The sequence below is a fragment of the Mustela putorius genome, unplaced genomic scaffold (assembly GCF_011764305.1).
Source record: "Mustela putorius furo isolate JIRA1106 unplaced genomic scaffold, ASM1176430v1.1 tig00000151_pilon_pilon_pilon, whole genome shotgun sequence".
Lineage (NCBI taxonomy): Eukaryota > Metazoa > Chordata > Mammalia > Carnivora > Mustelidae > Mustela > Mustela putorius.
In genome coordinates, this window is record NW_025421296.1 from 15156416 (window position 1) to 15176701 (window position 20286).

Here is a 20286-nt window from a genome sequence, read left to right on the forward strand (position 1 = left end):
TATGCAAGTTTATTGAAATATTATTTGTAAATGTTGCAAAAGATTGATAACAGTCAAAATGACTGTCAGTAAGAGGATATATAAAAGAACTGTGTCTGCATAGTGAAATATTATAGAACAGTTGAGGATAAATATCTAGATCTTTATGTGTCCAAGAACGACCTAGAAGAGATGCAGTAGAGGGGGAAAAAGAGAAGTTTTAAAAACCATAGAAAGTTTAATTCCATTTCTGTAAATTTAAAAACACTATTCTATATTTACTTCTATTATGTTTATTTTCATATTTTTATATGTATACATTTTACTTTTTTATTTACATATTCATATACCTATATATATTTGTGTGTCTAAAGAGAAACATCACACTCAGGAGAGAGGTTATATTTGAGAAGGAGACATAGCTAAAATTAAGGTAGTGGTTAAAAGAGATTTTTACTTCACCTGTAATATATTTTTGCATGTGATTTGTATAATCAAAATAAAAATGTGTGGAACTGTGAATAGAAGTAACTATATCAAGTGAAAGCAGTTGTTAATTCTGGATATGGATAATAAAGAATACTCTTATTTGTACTTCTCTGAATTTTTTAAAAATTTCAAAGCCTTAAAAAAGAAAGTGATTTATCTTTTTATATTTACTCCCTTGTATTGTTAGAAGCTCAATTTGGGAGGACTATTAGGATTTATGGTTTGATGTGAGAAGACAGTCTTTTCTGTAATTTGAAGCTTCTGTTTTGAAGGGAAACGAAGGGCCTATAGTATTTGGATTTATATAACGTTATTTCCTGCAGGTTTATAGTGAGAATTTCACATAATTTATAAAGTTTCTTTTATACCTTGTAGGTCTATATTGAGAATTTCATATAATTTATAAAGTTTCTTTTAAAAATATAGTACAGACCAAATAACAATGCATGATGTTTAAGCAGTGCATTCCGTCTTACAAAGACGTATAGTCACAATGAGTTATTTTGATTGAATACCTTTTAAAAAAATGTCATGCATCTTTTTTCTTTCTTGGTGACAGAATTTAATGATTTTAATTGAAAAAGCTCCCATAAAATTGCAATATCCTTCCAAGTCAACTCAAGAGAAATATAAACTGATAGAATTTTAAGGTAATCTTATAAAGATTTTTGAGTCAAGTATTCTAAAATAGTACTACTTTTTATGGTGGTGAAAATTTTTATTTTGAGGAATTAGTTGAGGGGGAGTACATATTTTGTTTTTTTGTTTTTGCTTTTGTGTTTGTTGGGTTTCCTGACACACTAATGCTCTGTGACGTTTTTGCAATATCATTGCCCATGGGTCTCCTATTTCCGAACAATTTTTTCATCTTTTTCTTGTGATCCCTACATTAGTGATATAAACTCATCTCAAATAAATTATCAAACTTACAGTTTATTGCCTAGATAACTAAAAAGATGGAGGTAAGTTTGATCTCAGGAATAGCTGGATGCAGGGCTTTGTTTTCTTCTCCTATATTTTCACCTTTTTGTCTCTAGTTGACTTTATTTTCTAGTCTGGACACTTATGGTCATAGATACTCATTTTTCATAATCTCTGATCCCAAACACAGAGCATAACTATTTTATTCAGCAGCTCATGAATGCCCCCAATTTGCTTTGCTTGAGTCATATACTCCCCACAGAAGAAAGAGTGTGTCCAAGGAGACAGTTGTCTGGCCTTAGTCACCCTCTTGAAGGGCACATGACTGACATTTCCACCAAAATCATAGGCAGTGAAGTGAGTTCTCTCACTGAAAGAGGGTCTAGGCAGACCAATACCTAAGTTGGCTATCTGTGCAGAACATTTTATTTGTTGCTCTGTTGTACCACTGATACTTTATATACTAGTGCTGTAATTATTTGTTTGTAATCTTCAACTCAACTGTGCCTGCCCAGTAGCAAGGACCATATATATTGTTCATCTTTGTGTTCCTATTATTTATGTGGCAATGTAGTTGGTATTCAGTAATTTAAATGTTGAATAAAGTAATGTATTAATTGATGAAAGAGAATGTTGGCTGCCTCTCTTACACTAATTTTTTTGTTTGTTTGTTTGTTTTTAATATTTCCTTAGAAGGCCGTTATGTTCCTGGACTATTAAGAAAAAATAACTAACTAATAATAATTTTGCCTAAACCCAAGTAATGATGATATGTTGAATTGATAAGTGACATCTGACCTATCAATATTGTTCAAATTTATTATGCTCAATTGGCATGTTGCCATATACAGAATTTGTTTTAGTGCCAGACAAATAGGACAAATGGAAATGGTGTAACTGCTTTTAACACTTTTAAGAGATCTGTAACTAGCTGCACTTTTCTGGTGTCTTTAGACTAGCATATAGCACCTGATATGCATAATCTGCTATAAACAACATATGTACCTAACAATTATGCATAATGTACCTAATTCTGTCTCGTGGTTAGTCCTTCAGTGCCATAATTTATTTATAAAAATAGAATTAGTTTTTAGACTTCTGGAAATAATAATCATAAATATTATATTATATATTAATAATATAATATATAGGGGTGCCTGGGTGGCTCAGTGGGTTGATGCCTCTGCCTTCAGCTCGGTCATGATCCCAGGGTCCTGGGATCAAGCCCCACATGGGGCTTTCTACTCAGCGGGGAGCCTGCTTCCCTTCCTCTCTCGCTGCCTGCCTCTCTGCCTACTTGTGATCTCTGTCTGTCAAATAAATGGATAAAATATTAAAAAAGATGTGGTATATATACACAATGGAATACTATGCAGCCATCAAAAGAAATGAAATCTTGCCATTTGCAACAACATGGATGGAACTAGAGCGTATCATGCTTAGCGAAATAAGTCAAGCAGAGAAAGACAACTATCATATGATCTCCCTGATATGAGGAAGTGGTGATGCAACATGGAGGCTTAAGTGGGTAGAAGAATAAATGAAACAAGATGGGATTGGGAGGGAGACAAACCATAAGTGACTCTTAATCTCACAAAACAAACTGAGGGTTGCCGGGGGGAGGGGGTTTGGGAGAAGGGGGTGGGATTATGGACATTGGGGAGGGTATGTGATTTGGTGAGTGCTGTGAAGTGTGTAAACCTGGTGATTCACAGACCTGTACCCCTGGGGATAAAAATATATGTTTATAAAAATAAAAAAATTAAAAAAAAATATTAAAAAAATAATATAATATATAATATAATAATATATTATATAAATATATCATATAAATATTAATCATAAATATTATAATATTTCTCCTTTTTATGTTCGCAGAGACTTGAGGTTTAACAGAATACAAGAAATTCCTGGGAGTGCCTTCAAGAAACTCAAGAATTTGAACACTCTGTGAGTACTTATGGTTATCTGTGAGTTTTCTAAAATTATAATCTAGTTGGATTGCAGATTGCCATGAAAAGTCATTTGGAGACTAAAGATAACTAGTATGGGAGTGGAAACTTGTTAGTGCTCTTGTAATCAGAAATTCTCTGCTTTTCTCCACTACCTATATTTTTACTACCTTCTGAATCTGGGAAGTAGTCCTACTTATCTAGTAGTCTTTTTTTTTCTTTAGATTTTATTTATTTATTTGACAGAGAGAAATCACAAGTAGATGGAGAGGCAGGCAGAGAGGAAGGGAAGCAGGCTCCCTGCTGAGCAGAGAGCCCGACGCGGGACTCGATCCCAGGACCCCGAGATCATGACCCGAGCCGAAGGCAGCGGCTTAACCCACTGAGCCACCCAGGCGCCCCATCTAGTAGTCTTTTATATTATATTTGTTTAGAAAGCTTCATGGTTGAAGAAACTAAAAGAATAATTAAATACTTTCTTTATGGATCCTATAGCCAAAGCAATAGGCATGTAATAAAAATGCATGGTCTTAGGGCACCTGGGTGGCTCAGTGGGTTAAGCCTCTGCCTTCGGCTCAGGTCATGATCTCAGGGTCTTGGGATCGAGCCCTGTATCGGGCTCTTTGCTCCACAGGGAGCCTGCTTCCTCCTCTCTCTCTGCCTGCCTCTCTGCCTACTTGTGATCTCTCTCTCTCTGTCAAATAAATAAATAAATAAAAATTCATGGTCTTGTGACTATGAAATCCATGCTTTCACCATTATGCCACTGGATCTCCTTATTTGTAATACCACAAATACCACAAAATCATGTATTTAGAGGAAAAGTTACAACTTCATGGTTAAGATCTGATAAAAATTTTCAAAGTCTAAAACACTTATTTTACTCATTCAACAGATATTTATTATCTGTGGTCTGCTTAGCAGTTTGCTGGCTTAGGGTCCAGACCAAAATACACAGGTCCTCGCTATGGTATAGCAGATAGTCTGACGTTGTGGATGAACCATAAACAAAGACCCAGCTGTTAAAACTGTAAAACCCGTAATAAAAATATGGCAACTACTATAAGGGAAGAGAGTAGAATGATATGAGAGATGATGATAGGGGGCTTACAGGTACTAACATTGCTCTATATTTAAAATTATTTATGTTGCATTTAGATTAATCCATAGGGAAAAATCACTGGAAGTTAAGAATATTCAGTGTTTTTAGAACTATGTGGGTATATTAATCTTCTTGACATAATATTTTTGTAATCAAGTTAATAGTATTTTCAACCTAGCTGAATTTATCACTGTGCTATAGCCAAGCCAGTTCTTCTAACTTCAGGGTTGAAATTATAACTTTATACTTGTATTTTTCCCACCTGGATTCTTTCCAATAATTGATGCCTGAATACACATACTTTATCATAGTATCTCTGGTTGGGGTGATATAAGAACATAAGAAAGTAAAAACTGCAAAGTTTATTTCTTACTTAACAATACAGCAGTTGTTCTCAAACCATAATATGTAAAAAAGTTTCCTGGGGAGCTTTTGGCCATGAAGATGGCTAGTTCTCTTCCCCAAAGATTCTGATTTAACACTTCTAAGGAGGGACCCAAAGATTTGCATTTTAATGAGCATCTTTAGGGGGTCTGGCACTTGGGGAGCACTATCATTGAAGCATTCAATTGCTATCTACTGAGATAAGTAGATGATAGAAAACCAAATATCTTATTAATTTATCAAATTGTTAATATTACCAAGCGTTATCAAATCTCTTCTTTCAATACAGTTGCCACTTAAAAGTTTTTTGAAGAGTGAAGCAAAATGATGATCTTTACTGTAGTTTGGCCACATTTTGGAATTATAGCTCATAATACTGCAGTTATTAATAAACAGTCCATTTCCTCTTTTGGTAGAAGCCATACTTATTATTAATTTGTGTCTAAATATTTTAATGAAAAAACCAAGATGAAAAATTAACAAGATGAAAACAAGATGAAAAATAACACCATTTGTGGTGTTAATTACAAGCCTCATTCTATACTGGTTGTTTTATGTACATTAGCTCCATTTCTCACTCCATTTTGCACTGTGTGATAGATGTTCTTATTTCCATTTTACAGATTAGGAAACTGAGATTCATAACTGTCATGTAATTAACCCCCATTCATACATCTAGAAAGGGGCAGAGTCAAGATTCACCCACACATTGATCTGTTAACTGCTGAGCTATATGGTTTCTCATGATAGCTCTCAGGAAGGCTAGTTCCCTGGAATAACAGATGATGGGTCACTTAAGTAGTAAGTTGTGTAAGAGGGAAAGGAATGAGGTCAGAAATGGGACACTGAAAAGCTGCTGGGATTGGAGAACATGTGCTAGACCAGTGTGGTGAAACCCTAATTGCTCAATGAGTTCTAAGGACCCAACAGAGTTATACTTATGCCGGTATATTCATGAAAGTTAGGGAAAAATAAACCTTTTGGCTGGTATAATTCTGAGCTCCTTGTATGCTTTTTTTACAGTACCAAATTATCATTTTTTGTAAGAAAATCTCAACATTTAAAATATTTCTCAAATAAGATATAATTTTAAGGTATGATATTATGTTTGATATAATGTGATGAGAAATCTTCACTATGCCTCATCTCATGAGAGCTTTTTATCATGTTGATAAATCAACAGTCACTATTTCACTTATTTGTTTTTATTTAAAGATCTGGCATAGTGTTTTCTTTTCTCTCAAGACTTTGAAGGATTGATGTTTAATGGTTTGCCAAAGGTGTTACTCTGTAAGTAGCCATAACTTTAGTTAAGATATTTGATTTGTCTTTATTTTATTCTGTGATATAGCAAGGAAAGAAAATTTTCTGTTGTAAACATTAGCATAATTTTCTAGTTGGAGATACACAGAAACATTTAAAACAGGCATTAATTTCTGGGATAATAGAAACATGTAGATTAGGTTTCACTTTCCATCCATTACCAGTAATAAGATGTTGGCTGGATGACTTTGTTTCTTATTTACTTTGTAACTTGCTTTAAAGATGAAAAAATAACCACACATGGCTTTATGCTGATCTAGCCAGTATCATACAAACCATTAAGATGAAAAAAAAAAAATCCAAAGATCTGAATAAAATGCAAAAAGCAAAAAGTTCAGATGTCTTCAGAAGGCAGCCAGGACTTGAGTAGCTAAAATCTGGGAAAGAAAGGAAGCTCACTGAGCTGACTCAAACCTCTGTGCAACTTTTCCTTCTCTGTCCATTTGCCAAATCATGTTGTAGAAAGATTTAGATTAGATATCAAGATTTATTGTAAATAAAAGAAATTACAGGTATGGATTTGATTCAATGGCAAAGGAACAAATGAAGCAGAGTGAAGAGTCCAGAAATAGACCCATAGGTAAATGGTCACCTGAGATGTCACAAATGTGTATTGGATTGCAGTGGGGAAATTAGAATTATCTAGCAAATAGTGCAGAGTTATTTGGCTATCCATGATGAAAAAGATAGATTATGGCACTATTTCACTACTTTGGTTCACATACAATGATCAATTCTAGATGGTTCATAGATTGTGTAAAAGATAAAAATAATAAGGATTCTAGAAGATAACAGAAAAAATCTTCATATCCTTAGGACAGATAAATATTTCTCAGAAAACACAAAAAAGCAGTAATACTAAAGTAAATGATTGTTAAATTTGATTTCATTAGAATTAAGAACTTCAGCTTTCTAAAGACACCTTTATGAATAAAAAAAGAAGCCACAGGCTGGGAAATTTACAATTATGTATATCCAATAAAGGATTTGTATCAGGAACTCTTACAAATCAATAAGTAAAAGACAAAACCCCAACTAAAAAAATGTAACATCTTGGAACTGCTATTTGACAAATTACAATATTCAAGTGGCCAATAAACTCATGAAAATGTATTCAACATCTCTCTGCATCAGGGAAATGCAGCATAAGATGACAATAGGATACCTCACACCTCCATTACAACAAAAAACACTCACTTATAATGAGATGATAGAGCTCTTATAAATTGCTGGAGTGTAAATTGGCTCAGTTATTTTAGAACACTGGCAGTATCCCCTAAAATTACATGTAGATTTGGTGACTAAGAAATTGCACACCTAAGCATAAAATCTGCAGAAAGAAGTACATATGTAGTTCAAAAGTTATGTATTAGAACTTGGTAGAAACATTATTTGTAATACTGAAAACTGGAGAAACGCCATAATTATCCATAAGTAAATTACCGTAAATTCACAAAATGGAATATTATAGAGTAAATAAAAAGAATGTGTTACAACCACATGCCAAAACACAGATGAATCTTGCAGATGAAATTTGGGAGAATTATGCTAGACACAAAAGAGGGCATACATGTTATGATTCCTTTCATAAAAAGTTCAAAACCAGGTCAAACAAAATGCAATATTTTCTATGTTGATAGAAGCTGAGGTTTACTGGCTGGAAGAGTACATGAAGGAATTTTCTGTGATGTTGAAGTTATTTGGTTTCTTGGTTGTGTGGTGGGTACATGAATATTTTCATTTTTTTATAGAAAAATATCAAGTGGTATACTCTAGAGGTCATTAAAATATTCACCATAAATTGATAGCATAAGTAAACAGTATTTTGGTGGGAAAATTGTATATAATTTCTTTTCTTCTATTTACTTTTCTGTTTTTTTCCAAATTGGGTATAATGAATATGTAATAATTAATAATGTTAAAAAGAGGTAAAAACAATTGAAAAAAAGGATGAAAAGATTAAACCTGCTAGACAATCAAGTCTTTGTAAACCTAAAGTTATGCAAAATTAACTATAGAACAAACTATATTCCTGTGAGCTATTACAGTTAGAATTACACAGCTAGATGTGGTTGCAAGGGAGGGGGGAGCGAGAGAGAGAGAGAGAGAGAGAGAGAGAAGCAAACAGGAGAAAGCACAGGGAGAAAAATTGGCTTAGAAAATGAGAGGGGCTGAATTTTGTGAATTCTTGCAACCAGCAAAGCATAAAGCCTAGAGTTTAAAAGGTCAGCAGGCTTTGGGATAGAGCTCAGAGGGCAGTTCCCTTTTCATGGAGAGAGTTCAGGCAAACAACCCAGGGCAGAGTGATCTGAAGAACACCTTGAGCACACAGTGGGGAGATTATTCACTCATCTTGGATAGTGCCCCTGGGAGGCAACATTCACAGAGATGGCTCTCCAGGAACAGGGAAATAGGCCAGCACAATTTCCCTCCCTTGCTCCTCAGCATAAACACAGAACCACTGGTGGGAAGCAGTAACATGCCACACTGGCTACCTGACTTGCTTACACTAAGTACCACCCCCTGGACTCTTACAGGACTGCCCTTCCCAGGCAAACTTGCCTTAGTCCCAGTGCAGAGTGTCCCTCCCCCAGAAGACCAGCACAAGTCCCTGCCTATACCACATTTCCTGACCAGAAAGTTCTACAGGGCTTCAGTTCTGATGGGGTTAGTGTCAGGTCTCATTTCACAAGCAAACCACTTCACACCTAGTTAAAACTTGCCCCATTCAGACCAAGGACCAAACACTACCCAGAGCAGGCAAAGAGAGCCTCTGCAGATGGCTCAGCTGAAAAATAGAACAGCCACAACAAACAATAGAGCACATGAAACCAGGCCATAGACACTACATGACCTCTTTTTCATAAGGCCATTACTTTCAGTAGTAGTAGACACAACTTTCAGAGCAGCAGACATAACTGGGTTTTCTAACACAGAAGAAGAAAGCAGAGACTTAGACAAAATGCCAAGATGGACAAATATATCCTAAATGAAAGAACAAGATAAAGCCAAGACCAGAGATTTAAGTGAAACATATATAAGTAATATGCCTAATGGAGAATTGAAAACAACAATCATAAGGATACTCACTGGTCTTGAGTAAAGAATAGAAGACATCAATGAGAACCTTATCATAGAGATAAAAGAGTAAAAAAAGAATCAGAGATGAAGAAGGCAATAAATGAGATTGGAAATAGGCTTGATACAATGAACAGCAGGCTGGAAGAAGCAGAGGCATAAGTTAGTGAACTAGAAGACAAAGTCATGGAAAGCAATGAAGGTGAACAAAAGCAGGAAGAAGATTTATGCAACACAGGAATAGACTTAAGGACTCAGACTCCATCAAATGTAATAACATTCGTATTATAGGAGTCCTAGAAGAATAAGAAAGAGAAAGGTGGGGGGGGCAGAAAAGTTATTTCAAGAAATATTAGCAGAGAACTTCCCTAATCAGGGGAAGAAACAGACATCCAGATCCAGGAGGCAGAGAGAACTCCCATCAAAATCAAGAAAAGCAGACCAGCACTAAGACATCTTGTTGTTAAATTGGCAAAATATGATGATGAAGGAAAAATCTTAAAAACAGAAAGACAAGAGAATTCTTTAATTTACAAGGGAAAGCCAATAGGCTATCTGGAGATTTCTCAACAGAAACTTGGCAAGCCAGAAGGAGCGGTATTCAAAGTATTGAATGAGAAACTTTTGCAGCCAAGAATCCTTTCTCCAGCCAGGCTGTCATTCAGAATAGAAGGAGAGTTTCTCAGACAAACAAAAACTAAAGGAGTTCATGACCATTAAACCAGCCCAGCAGGAAATATTAAAAGGGACTCTCTGATTTAAAAATAAAATTGTTTAAATCCAACTTAATTAACATATACTGTATTATTAGTTTCAAAGATAGAATTCAGTGATTCATTGGTTACATACAACACTCAGTGCTCATTACTTTAAATGACCTCCTTAATGGCCATCATCCAGTTACTCCATCCCTCCATCCACCTCTCTTTCCAACAACTCTCAGTTTGTTTCCTGTAATTTTAGTGAAAAGTAAAGACCACAAGTGGCATTGATAAAAGGAATCAGAGAAAATCTCCAGAAACAATGACAAAACAAATAATAAAATGTCAATAAATATTTATCTATCAATAATTGCTTTCATGGGCTCCTGGGTAGCTCAGTCTGTTAAGTGTCTGCCTTTGACTCAGGTCATGATCTCAGGGTCCTGGGATTGAGCCCTGTGTCTGGCTCCCTGCTCAGGAGGGAGTCTGTTTCTCCCTCTCTCTCTGCCCCTTCCTTCTGCTCATGCTCTCTTTTTTCTCTCTCAGATAAATAAACAAAATCTTAAAAAAATAATTACTTTGAATGTAAATAGACCAAATGCTCCAGTCAAAAGATATTGAGTATCAGAATGGATTAAAAAAAAAAAAAAAAACATGACCCATCTATACTGCCTACAAGAGACACATTTTAAACCTAAAGACACTCACAGATTGAAAGTGAGGGAGTGGAGAAACATTTATCATGCAAATAGATGTCAAAAGAAAGTTGGAGTAGCAATACTTACATCAGACAAACTAGAATTTTTTATACTCATATATATATGTTTTAAGATTTACTTACTTATTTCAGAGAAAGAGAGAAAGATAGCACCAGTGGGTGGGGCAGAGGGAGAATCTCAAGCAGACTCCACACTGACCATGGAGCCAAATGTGGGGCTCAATCTCACAGCCCTAAGATCACGACTTGAGCTGACAAAGCCAAAAGTTGGACACTTAATCAACTGTGTCATCCAGGTGCCCTATTATCTTTATCTTGCTTGGTATCAGGGTAGTGCTATCTTCAAGGAATGTTCCCTGTATTCCATTATTTGTACGATTTTGATAAACATTGTCATTAGTTATTTTTTTTAAAAAATTGGTAGAATTCACCAATGAAACCCTGTGGTTTTGGCCTTTTCTGTGGTGGGTGATTTTTTATTCCTAATTCAACTTTCATTTTTGTTCTTGGTCTAACAAAATATCCCGTTTCTTGGATTCAAGGTTAATGATTCAATTTTGGTAACTTGTAAGTTAAAATTGGTAAACTTTTTGGAATTATATATATTTTTTAAGTTATCCAATTTGTTAGTGTATAATTGTTTATAGTACTCTATTATCTCACTATGTATTTCTGTGGTTATCTGTTGCATTGTTTTCTCTTCTATTTCTCATTTTGGTTTCTCAGTTTTTTCTCTCTCTCTTTTTTTTTTCTTACTTAATGTGGTTAAAGCATTGCCAATTTTGTTTATTTGTTTGTTTTTTTGAAAAACTGGTCATTCTTCCAATGTTATGTTGTTGTTTATTCTGTCTCATTTTTTTTTTCTGTCTCATTTTATTCATTTCTGATTTTTCTTTGTTTTTTTTTTTTTTCTTCCTCTACTAAATTCCAGCTAAGTTTCTTCTTTTTCTAGTCCTTTGTGGGGACTAGAACACTATATCATTGTTTATTTGATTTTTTTTTGTTGTTGTTAATACAAGCATTTACAGTATAAATTTCACTCTAACATCTGCTTTTGCTGCATCCCATAGGTTTTGGAATATTGTGTTTTCTTTTTCTTTTGTCTTAAGACATATTTTGATTTGTCATTTAATTTCTTATTTGGCTCATTGCCTGCACAATAATGTGTTGTTTAATATTTACACATTAAATATTTAATATTTACATTATAGATTTTCAAGCTTTGGATTTTTAGTTTTGTATCATGTGGCAGGCAAGAATTCTACCACTGAACCACCAATGCATTTTTGTACCATTGTGGTTAGAAATTATGCTTGGTATGATTTCAGTCTTCTAAAATTTGTAAGATTTCTTATGTCTCTTTTTATGTGATTTAAACAGGGGTGCCTTCTGTGTGTACTTGAAGAAAATGTGTATTCTAGTTTTCTTGGATGAAATGTTTTATATCTTTTAGAACCATGTTTTCTGAAGTGTGCTTCATGTAAAATATGTTCTTATTGAAAAAATAACTGCTGAGAGTACTCATTTAAAAAAAGGCAGATCATGGGGTGGGCAATGGGTGAAATAGGTGAAAGGGATTCAAAGTGCACTTATGATGATGAGACTCAGGTAATGTGTAGAATTGTTGAATCACTATATTGTACACCAGAAACTAATATAACACTTTTGTTGACTATACTGGAATTGAAATTAAAACTTAATTGAAAAAAAAGAATTACACAGCTAGAATCATAAGGATGAGACCATCAGAGTCCAATGTCATCTCTACAGGATGGCGTCTTGCAAGACAGCTCACTACAGTGACTCTGAGAGATAGTGAGAATAGTGAAGCCACAATTTTACCAGTTTATTACCAGTACACAAGGTAAAAAGGAAAAGAGGTTTAAAAATAAAGTTAAAATTTTCACAACAGAATATTAATAATTTTGACTATGTGGCTTTGATACCAATGTAGCAGTACAAAGTGAGGTCAAACATCTGGTGAGTTCATTTCCTTGAGTTGCCTTTGCACTAATTGCACAAAGAGCTCCTTTGTTTTCTTGATGTGTAAAACAAATTCAAGACAATACTCCTGCAATTGTAGAAGACTTTTCTGGAAGAGAGTTGGCTCCCCCCCCCGCCCTAAATATAGACTTTGGAAAGAAGTTATTTAAAAAGTTTTTTTAACATTATATACTGCTGGATCCTAAGAGCTAGAGGGTAAGACCAGGGATTTGTTATCTAAAGACGCTGTATTTCACTCCCTTCAGAGAAGTTTGGCAGGACTCTTTCCAGCAGGTTTGAGCCTTCTAGTTTCTGGATGAAACTGATAAGAATAATACATTTTGGAAGCAGGCTCAAATTCAATTATGAATAACCCAAATGGATTACTTAAGTGGATTACTCAAATATGCTTAAAGGAGAGATAATTGAGACCCAGAGGAGCAACAATAAATAATAAACTCTAAGGACAAAGTTTATACTATACCACAGAAATAAAATAAATGCATGCTGTTATTTAAATAGCAAAACAAAACACATAGACCTTAGTCCAGGGCTGATCCCCTCTGGTTTGCATGCATTCTTCTGGGAGAAATTCCTTCTCAAATGGCAGGGTGAAAAGAGCCCTAGGGAGAATGTCAGAAGTGGGTATTATTTTTGTTTCTTCAAACAGTTTTGTGAAGTTTAGTGAGTTACTTAACCTAAGTTTTTATTAACATATCCCCCAACTTTTTAATTTAAAAATTGTCAAACCCACCCCAAACTCAAAAAAATGATAACATGATTATTTGTATGCCCTTCATATAAATTTGTCAGTTGTTAACATTTTGCTATATCTGTATTTCTCTCTTTATGTACACATATATATACATGTATAGATATTCATGTATTTATGTATTTGCTCTGATTGACTAAAACGCTTCCAAAGAAGTTGCAGATATGATACTTCATCTTCCATAATTTTTTATTTTTAATTTTTATTTCTTATTAACATATTAAGTATTATTTGTTTCAGGGGTACAGGTGTGTGATTCACCAGTCTTACACAAATCACAGTGCTAACCATAGAACGTGCCCTCCCCAATGTCCATCACCTAGGCACCCCATCGCTACCTCCCACTCCCCTCCCCTCCAGCAACCCTCAGTTTCTTTCTGAGATTGAGAGTCTCTTATGGTTTGTCTCCTTCTCTGGTTTCATCTTGTTTTATTTTTCCCTCCCTTCCCCTATAATCCTCTGTCTTGTTTCTCAGATTCCTTATACCAGTGAGATCATATGATACTTGTCTTTCTCTGATTGACTTATTTCACTTAGCATACTACCCTCTAGTTCCATCCATGTTGTTGCAAATGGCAAGATTTCAGGTTTTTTTTTTTTTTTTTTTGATGCCGGCATAGTATCCCATTGTATATATACACCACATCTTCTTTATCCCTTCATCTGTTGATGGACATCTAGGCTCTTTCCATAGTTTGGCTGTAGTGGACATTGCTGCTATAAATATAGGGCATGTGCCCCTTTGGATCATTACACTTTATCTATTACATTATCTTTAGGGTAAATACCCAGTAGTGCAATCACTGGGTCATAGGGTAGCTCTATTTTCAACTTTTTGAGGAAGCTCTATACTGTTTTCCAGAATAGCTAGGAGGATTCCCTTTTCTTTCTATCCTTGCCAACACCTGTCCTGTCCTGACTTGTTAATTTTAGCCCTTCTGACTGGGGTGAGGTGGAATCTCATTGTGGTTTTGATTTATATTTCCCTGATGCCCAGTGATATTGAACACTTTTTCATGTGTCTGTTGGCCATCTGCATGTCTTCTTTGCAGAAATGTCTGTTCATGTCTTCTATTTCTTGACTGGATTATTTGTTCTTAGGGTGTTAAGTTTGGTAAGTTCTGTATAGATTTTGGATACTAGCCCTTTAACTGATATGTCATTTGCAAATATCTTCTCCCATCCTGTTAGCTGCCTTTTGATTTTTCTTTTTTTTTTTTTTTTTTTTTTTAAAGATTTTACTTATTTATTTGACAGAGAGAGATCACAAGTAGGCATAGAGGCAGGCAGAGAGAGAGAGGAGGAAGCAGACTCCCTGCTGAGCAGAGAGCCTGATGCGGGACTCGATCCCAGAATCCTAAGATCATGACCTGAGCCAAAGGCAGCGGCTTAACCCACTGAGCCACCCAGGTGCCCCAGCTGCCTTTTGATTTTGTTGACTGTTTCCTTCACTGTGAAAAAACTTTTTCTCTTGATAAAATCCCAACAGTTCATTTTTGTCCTTGCTTCCTCTGCCTTTGGTGATGTTTCTAGGAAGAAGTTGCTGTGGCTGAGGTCCAAGAGGGATTCCTGTCTCACATTGAGGTCTTTCAGCCATTTCGAGTCTTTTTTTGTGTGTGGTATAAGGAAATGGTCCAGTTTCATTCTTCTGTATGTGGCTGTCCAATTTTCCTAACACCATTTGTTGAAGAGACTGTCTTTTTTTCCATTGGACATCTTTCCTGGTTTGTTGAAGGTTAGTTGGCCATAGAGCTGAGGCTCTCTATCCTGTTCCATTGATCTATGTGTCTTTTTTTGGTGCCAGTATCATACTGTCTTGATGATGACAGCTTTGTAATAGCACTTAAAGTCTGGAATTATGATGCTGTCAACTTTGATTTTCTTTTTCAACATTCTTCTGGCTGTTCAGGGTCTTTTCTGGTTCCATATAAATTTTAGGATTATTTGTTCCATGTCTTTGAAAAAAGCTGATGGTATTTTGATAGGGATTGCATTAAATGTGTAGATTGCTCTAGGTAGCATAGACCTTTTCACAGTATTTGTTTTACCAATCCATGAGAGCATGGAATGTTTTTCCATTTCTTTGTGTCTTCCTCAATTTCTTTCATGAGTATTTTATAGTTTTCTGAGTACCGACTCTTTGCCTCTTTGGTTTGATTTATTCCTAGGTATCTTATAGTTTTGGGTCCAATTTTAAATGGGATCAACCCCTTAATTTCTCTTTCTTCTGTCTTTTTGGTGTGTAGACATGCAACTCATTTCTGTGCATTGATTTCATATCCTGACACTGCTCAATTCCTGAATGAGTTCTAGCAGTTTTGGAGTGGAGTCTTTGGGTTTTCTACAAAGAGTGAAAGTTTGCAAAGAGTGAAAGTTTGAGTTCTCTTTGCTGATTCAGATGACTTTTATTTCTTTCTATTGTCTGATTGCTGAGACTAGGACTTCTAATACTATGTTGAATAGCAGTGGTGATAGTGGGCATCCTTGCCGTATTCCTGACCTTAGGGGAAAAGCTCTCCATTTTTCCCCATGGAAAAAAAACACCATGGGTTTTTCATTAATGGCATTTATGATATTGAGGTATGTATCATTTCTCTATACAGTGTGAAGAGTTATGATCAAGAAAGGATGTTGTAGTTTGTCAAATGCTTTTTTTTTAGCATCTATTGAGAGTATCATAAGGTTCTTGTTCTTTCTTTTATTAATGTATTGTATCACATTGATTGATTTGCAGATATTAAGCCAAACTGGTATCCCAGGAATAAATCCCACTTGGTTTTGGTGAATAATCCTTTTAATGTACTGTTGGATCCTATTGGCTAGTATTTTAGTAGGAATTTTGGCATCCATGTTCATTAGGGATATCGATCTTTAATTCTCCTTTTTGTTGGGGTCTTTGTCTGGTTTTGGGATCAAGGTAAACTGACCTCATAAAATGAGTTTAGAAGTTTTCCTTCCATTTCTAATTTTGGAACAGTTTCAGGATAATAGGTATTAATTCTTCTTTAAATGTTTGGTAGAATTCCCCTGGGAAGCCACTTGGCATTAGGCTCTTGTTTGTTGAGGGATTTTTGATGACTGCTTTAATCTCCTGACTGGTTTTGGGTCTGCACAAGTTTTCTATTTCTTCCTGATTCAGTTTTGGTGTGTGTCCTTTAAGGCCTTTATTTCCTTGTTGATCTTTTGCTTAAATGATCTGTTCATTTCAGTGAGGAGGTAGAAAGTCCTCTATTATTGTAGTATTGCTGATACATTTCTTTGAATTTGTTATTAGTTGGTTTGTATAATTGGCTATGTATGCCCCTATGTTAGGTCTTCTTGTTGGACAGAACTTTTAATTATTATATAGTGTCCTTTCTCAATCTTACTATAGTTATTGGCTTAAAATCTAATTTGTCTGATATAAGGATTGCCGACTCAGCTTTCTTTTGATGTCCATTAGCATGGTAAATTGTTTTCCACTCCTCTGGTGCAAATCTGGAGCTATCTTTGGGTCTAAAATGAAGAATGGAATATGACTATAAAGATGAAGATTTTAAAAAAGGAATTTATAAGAAAAGAAGTTGGTTGAAAGAATAAAGAAAAAATAAAAAGAGAGAGAGAATGTGATAAAGCTGGAGACTAGAACTAAGCCATACACTACATTTAGGATATGTTTTTGTCTGTTAGAAAAAACTATATTGCAAAAATGTAGAAAAAGAAATAGTTATATGTATACAAAAAACCAAGTTATATACAATGAAGGGATGGAACATGACTATATCAATGAAAATATTAAAATATTTTTAAAAGGATATTTATATGATAAGATGTTGGTTAAGATGGGAAAGAGGAAATAGTCAAAAAGAGAAAAGAAAAAGAAAAAAAGTGAAAATTTTAAAAATTTGATTTTGAAAGACTAAGGAATCATGGGAAAAAAGCCATGAATTCTATGTGTTGTATTCCTCTAGCACTGGAGTTTTAGATCAGTAAACTTGGTCTTGGCTGGGTGTTCTTGTTGATCTGGTTGAGGTGCATTTTGCAGTGATTCTCAAATGCCTTTTCTTGAGGCGGACTCACACTACCCTTGCCAGGAGCCAGGCTAAGTAATCTGTTCAGGTTTGCTCCTCGTAGTTTTTGTTCCCTGAAATCTTTCCATATAGCTTTGGAGAATGAGAATGAAAATGGCAGCCTCCCAGCCTCTGGCCCAGAGGAGCTCAGAGCTTAGCGCCAACCCTCTTCAGTGAGCCCTCAGAGAAAAGCAGTCAATCACTCCTGTCTCCTTGATCTCTGGCCACATTCCAAGCTCACCCAGCCTGTGACCAAGCATTTCTATCTCTGGCACACAACCCCATTTGGAGTCTCCAAACCCAGCAGATTCCTGCAGAGCACTGCTGCACTGCTCCTTCTGGTGGAGGAAGGGGTATCTCCCCTGACCTGCCACTTGTGGGATCCCTGCTTGAAGTATAGTGGCCTGACTTTGCTGCAAATCATGGTTTATGGCAACCCTGAGCTGAGAGCCCATTCCTCGGCTCTGTCTTTGCAGCCAGCTTCCCGACTCTGATACGTAGGAGCTCTGCCACACTCAGGCACTCCCAGTCTTTCTGTGACCCTAGTATGAGACCATACTAAACCAGTGAGGATTCTACTCCCTGCTTATCCACTGGAGTGACATCTCTCCTTGGAGCATACTTCTAAAAGTTCTGATTTTTGTCCTCTGTGACTCTATCACTTGCTGGGAGCCAGCTGACAGAGACCTTCTCCCCACCGTGGTCTGTCTTCCTATATATCGCCTCAGATTCACTTCTCCACACATCCTACCTTTCAGAAAGTGGTCACTTTTCTGTTCATAGAATTGCTGCTATTCTTCTCTTCGATTTCCTATTGAGTTTGTAGGTGTTCAGAATGTTTTGATAACTATCTAGCTGAATTTCTGGGACCAGATGAAATTTAGGTCTCCTACTCCTTTGCTATCTTGATCCTCCTATTCTTTAATTTATTTTTAAAGATTATTTATTTATTTGACAGAAAGAGAGACAGAGAGAGAAAGAATACAAGCAGGGGAAGTGGGAGAGGGAGAAGAAGACTCCTCACTGGGCAGGGACCCCCATGCAGGACTCAATCCCAGGACTCTGGGGTCATGACCTGAGCCAAAGGGAGATGCTTAATGACTCTCATCTTCCATAATTTTTTAATGTATCTCCTAAGAACAAGAGACATTTTCCTACATAACTGCAATATCTTCTAACATCTAAGAAATTAATTTTGATTCAATAATATTATTTATTGTTGCTTTATGATCAGCTGTAGTACTGCTAAATTTGATTGCTTAGTTAACGAGATGTCCACCAAATGTTTCCATTGTGAAGACAATTTCCTTTTGTGATATGTATCATGTGGGTGATATTTCCATTGTAAAGATAGTTTCCCTTTTTAATGGGTATCAATGGGTGATACTTGGAAATCTCATATATATCCTGTTCTCCAAACAGTTTTTACCCACTGGTTTATAATCCATTGGTAACCAAGCCTAAATCACTTACTACATTGGGGATTGCAAAATAGTAATTTTCTAAGAGTATCATACTTCTACGTTTAATTGGCATTCCTCTGTAAGAAGAGTTTCCTCCCTCATTAATTTTAATGTCATTATACACTTAGGAATTTTTTTCTGTCCACTGTGTTATAATATGCTGCTGTCATTATTTTTTGATGCCCAGATTGTTTCAGATTTGATCATGGGAACAGTTTGAAAAATGCCTTCATTTTTATGAGATGTCCCCTCTAATCTTTGACAATTTCTCTGTTTTCTGGTCCAAAGTGATCTAAGTTTACTTTGAACTTTTCTGCCATAAATCTAGAAATAGTCTAGGAATTCTGGCTCTTTTAAATGGAAAATAATATTTAGAAACAAAAATCTGGGCCATTAAATAGACAGCTACACACACATTTATAGAGTCATGATTTTATACTGATACCTTTAGTTCAAATCCAACATCACAGAATTTTTCTTCATTCTCCCTTATCAAACATTTTCATATTCTTCTCCCATCATGAGACCACTGATTTCCAAAAATAGGACTGTATTTACTCATGCTATAATCTACAGAACACTCAAAGTCATTTCAAAATTATTTATACCAAATACCAAATTTGTACCAAATACATTGCAGCCAGCATGCTAAATTAAGTGTAACTCTGTATTCCTACTTGTCCTTTGCATCACTGAGACAATACAGTCAGCATGCTGTATTTAAATTACTCAAATCAATTATTTCTTTCCTCTGAATATGCTGTTTGCATTTTTAGGTTTTTTTATTTTTGGTTTCCATTTAGTTTTAGGTTTTTAAAAAATCTTGTTAGATATAATATGTACTTGTCTCAAAGGTCAAAAGTTTTTAAAAGAAGATATATTAAATCTCATTCCTACCCTTATTCTATCCTGCTAGCACACAGTCTACACAAATTATCTCATTAGTCTCAGCTTTTTCTTCTTCATGTTTGTTTTGTAATAACATACAAAGATTTGTGTAAACATATTAATATATAAATACAATAATAAATACACATATGTATTTTATTTCACCTTCTATCTTACACAAAATGTGACATACCTTGCATTTTGACATTTGATAGCATATTCTGGAAATCATAATAGTTTACAAAAGTTCTCATGGAAGTATTTTTATGGCACTGCTGCACTCCATTGTGTAGGTTTATAATAGTGTACTCAGCCAGACTCCTATGAGTGGCATTAAGGTTTTGCCCAACAGTTTCCTGTGAAATATTATGCAATAACAATATAATGAATGGTGTTATCATACATTATCTTCTCTTGGTAGAGTGAAACTTACATATATTGTTTTGTTGGATATTCCTAATGCCTCTTATAGCAGAGCAATTTA

At 35.3% G+C, this 20286-nt stretch overlaps 1 protein-coding gene across 1 annotated transcript in view; it reads left to right on the forward strand.

Moving 5' to 3' along the window:
- Positions 1-20286, forward strand: part of PXDNL (peroxidasin like) — a 522967-nt gene that overhangs the window by 184966 nt on the left and 317715 nt on the right. The window contains exon 2 of the mRNA XM_045075802.1: positions 3268-3339. Within this exon, the coding sequence (XP_044931737.1) occupies positions 3268-3339 (72 nt within the window). The remainder of the gene's footprint in view (positions 1-3267; positions 3340-20286) is intronic.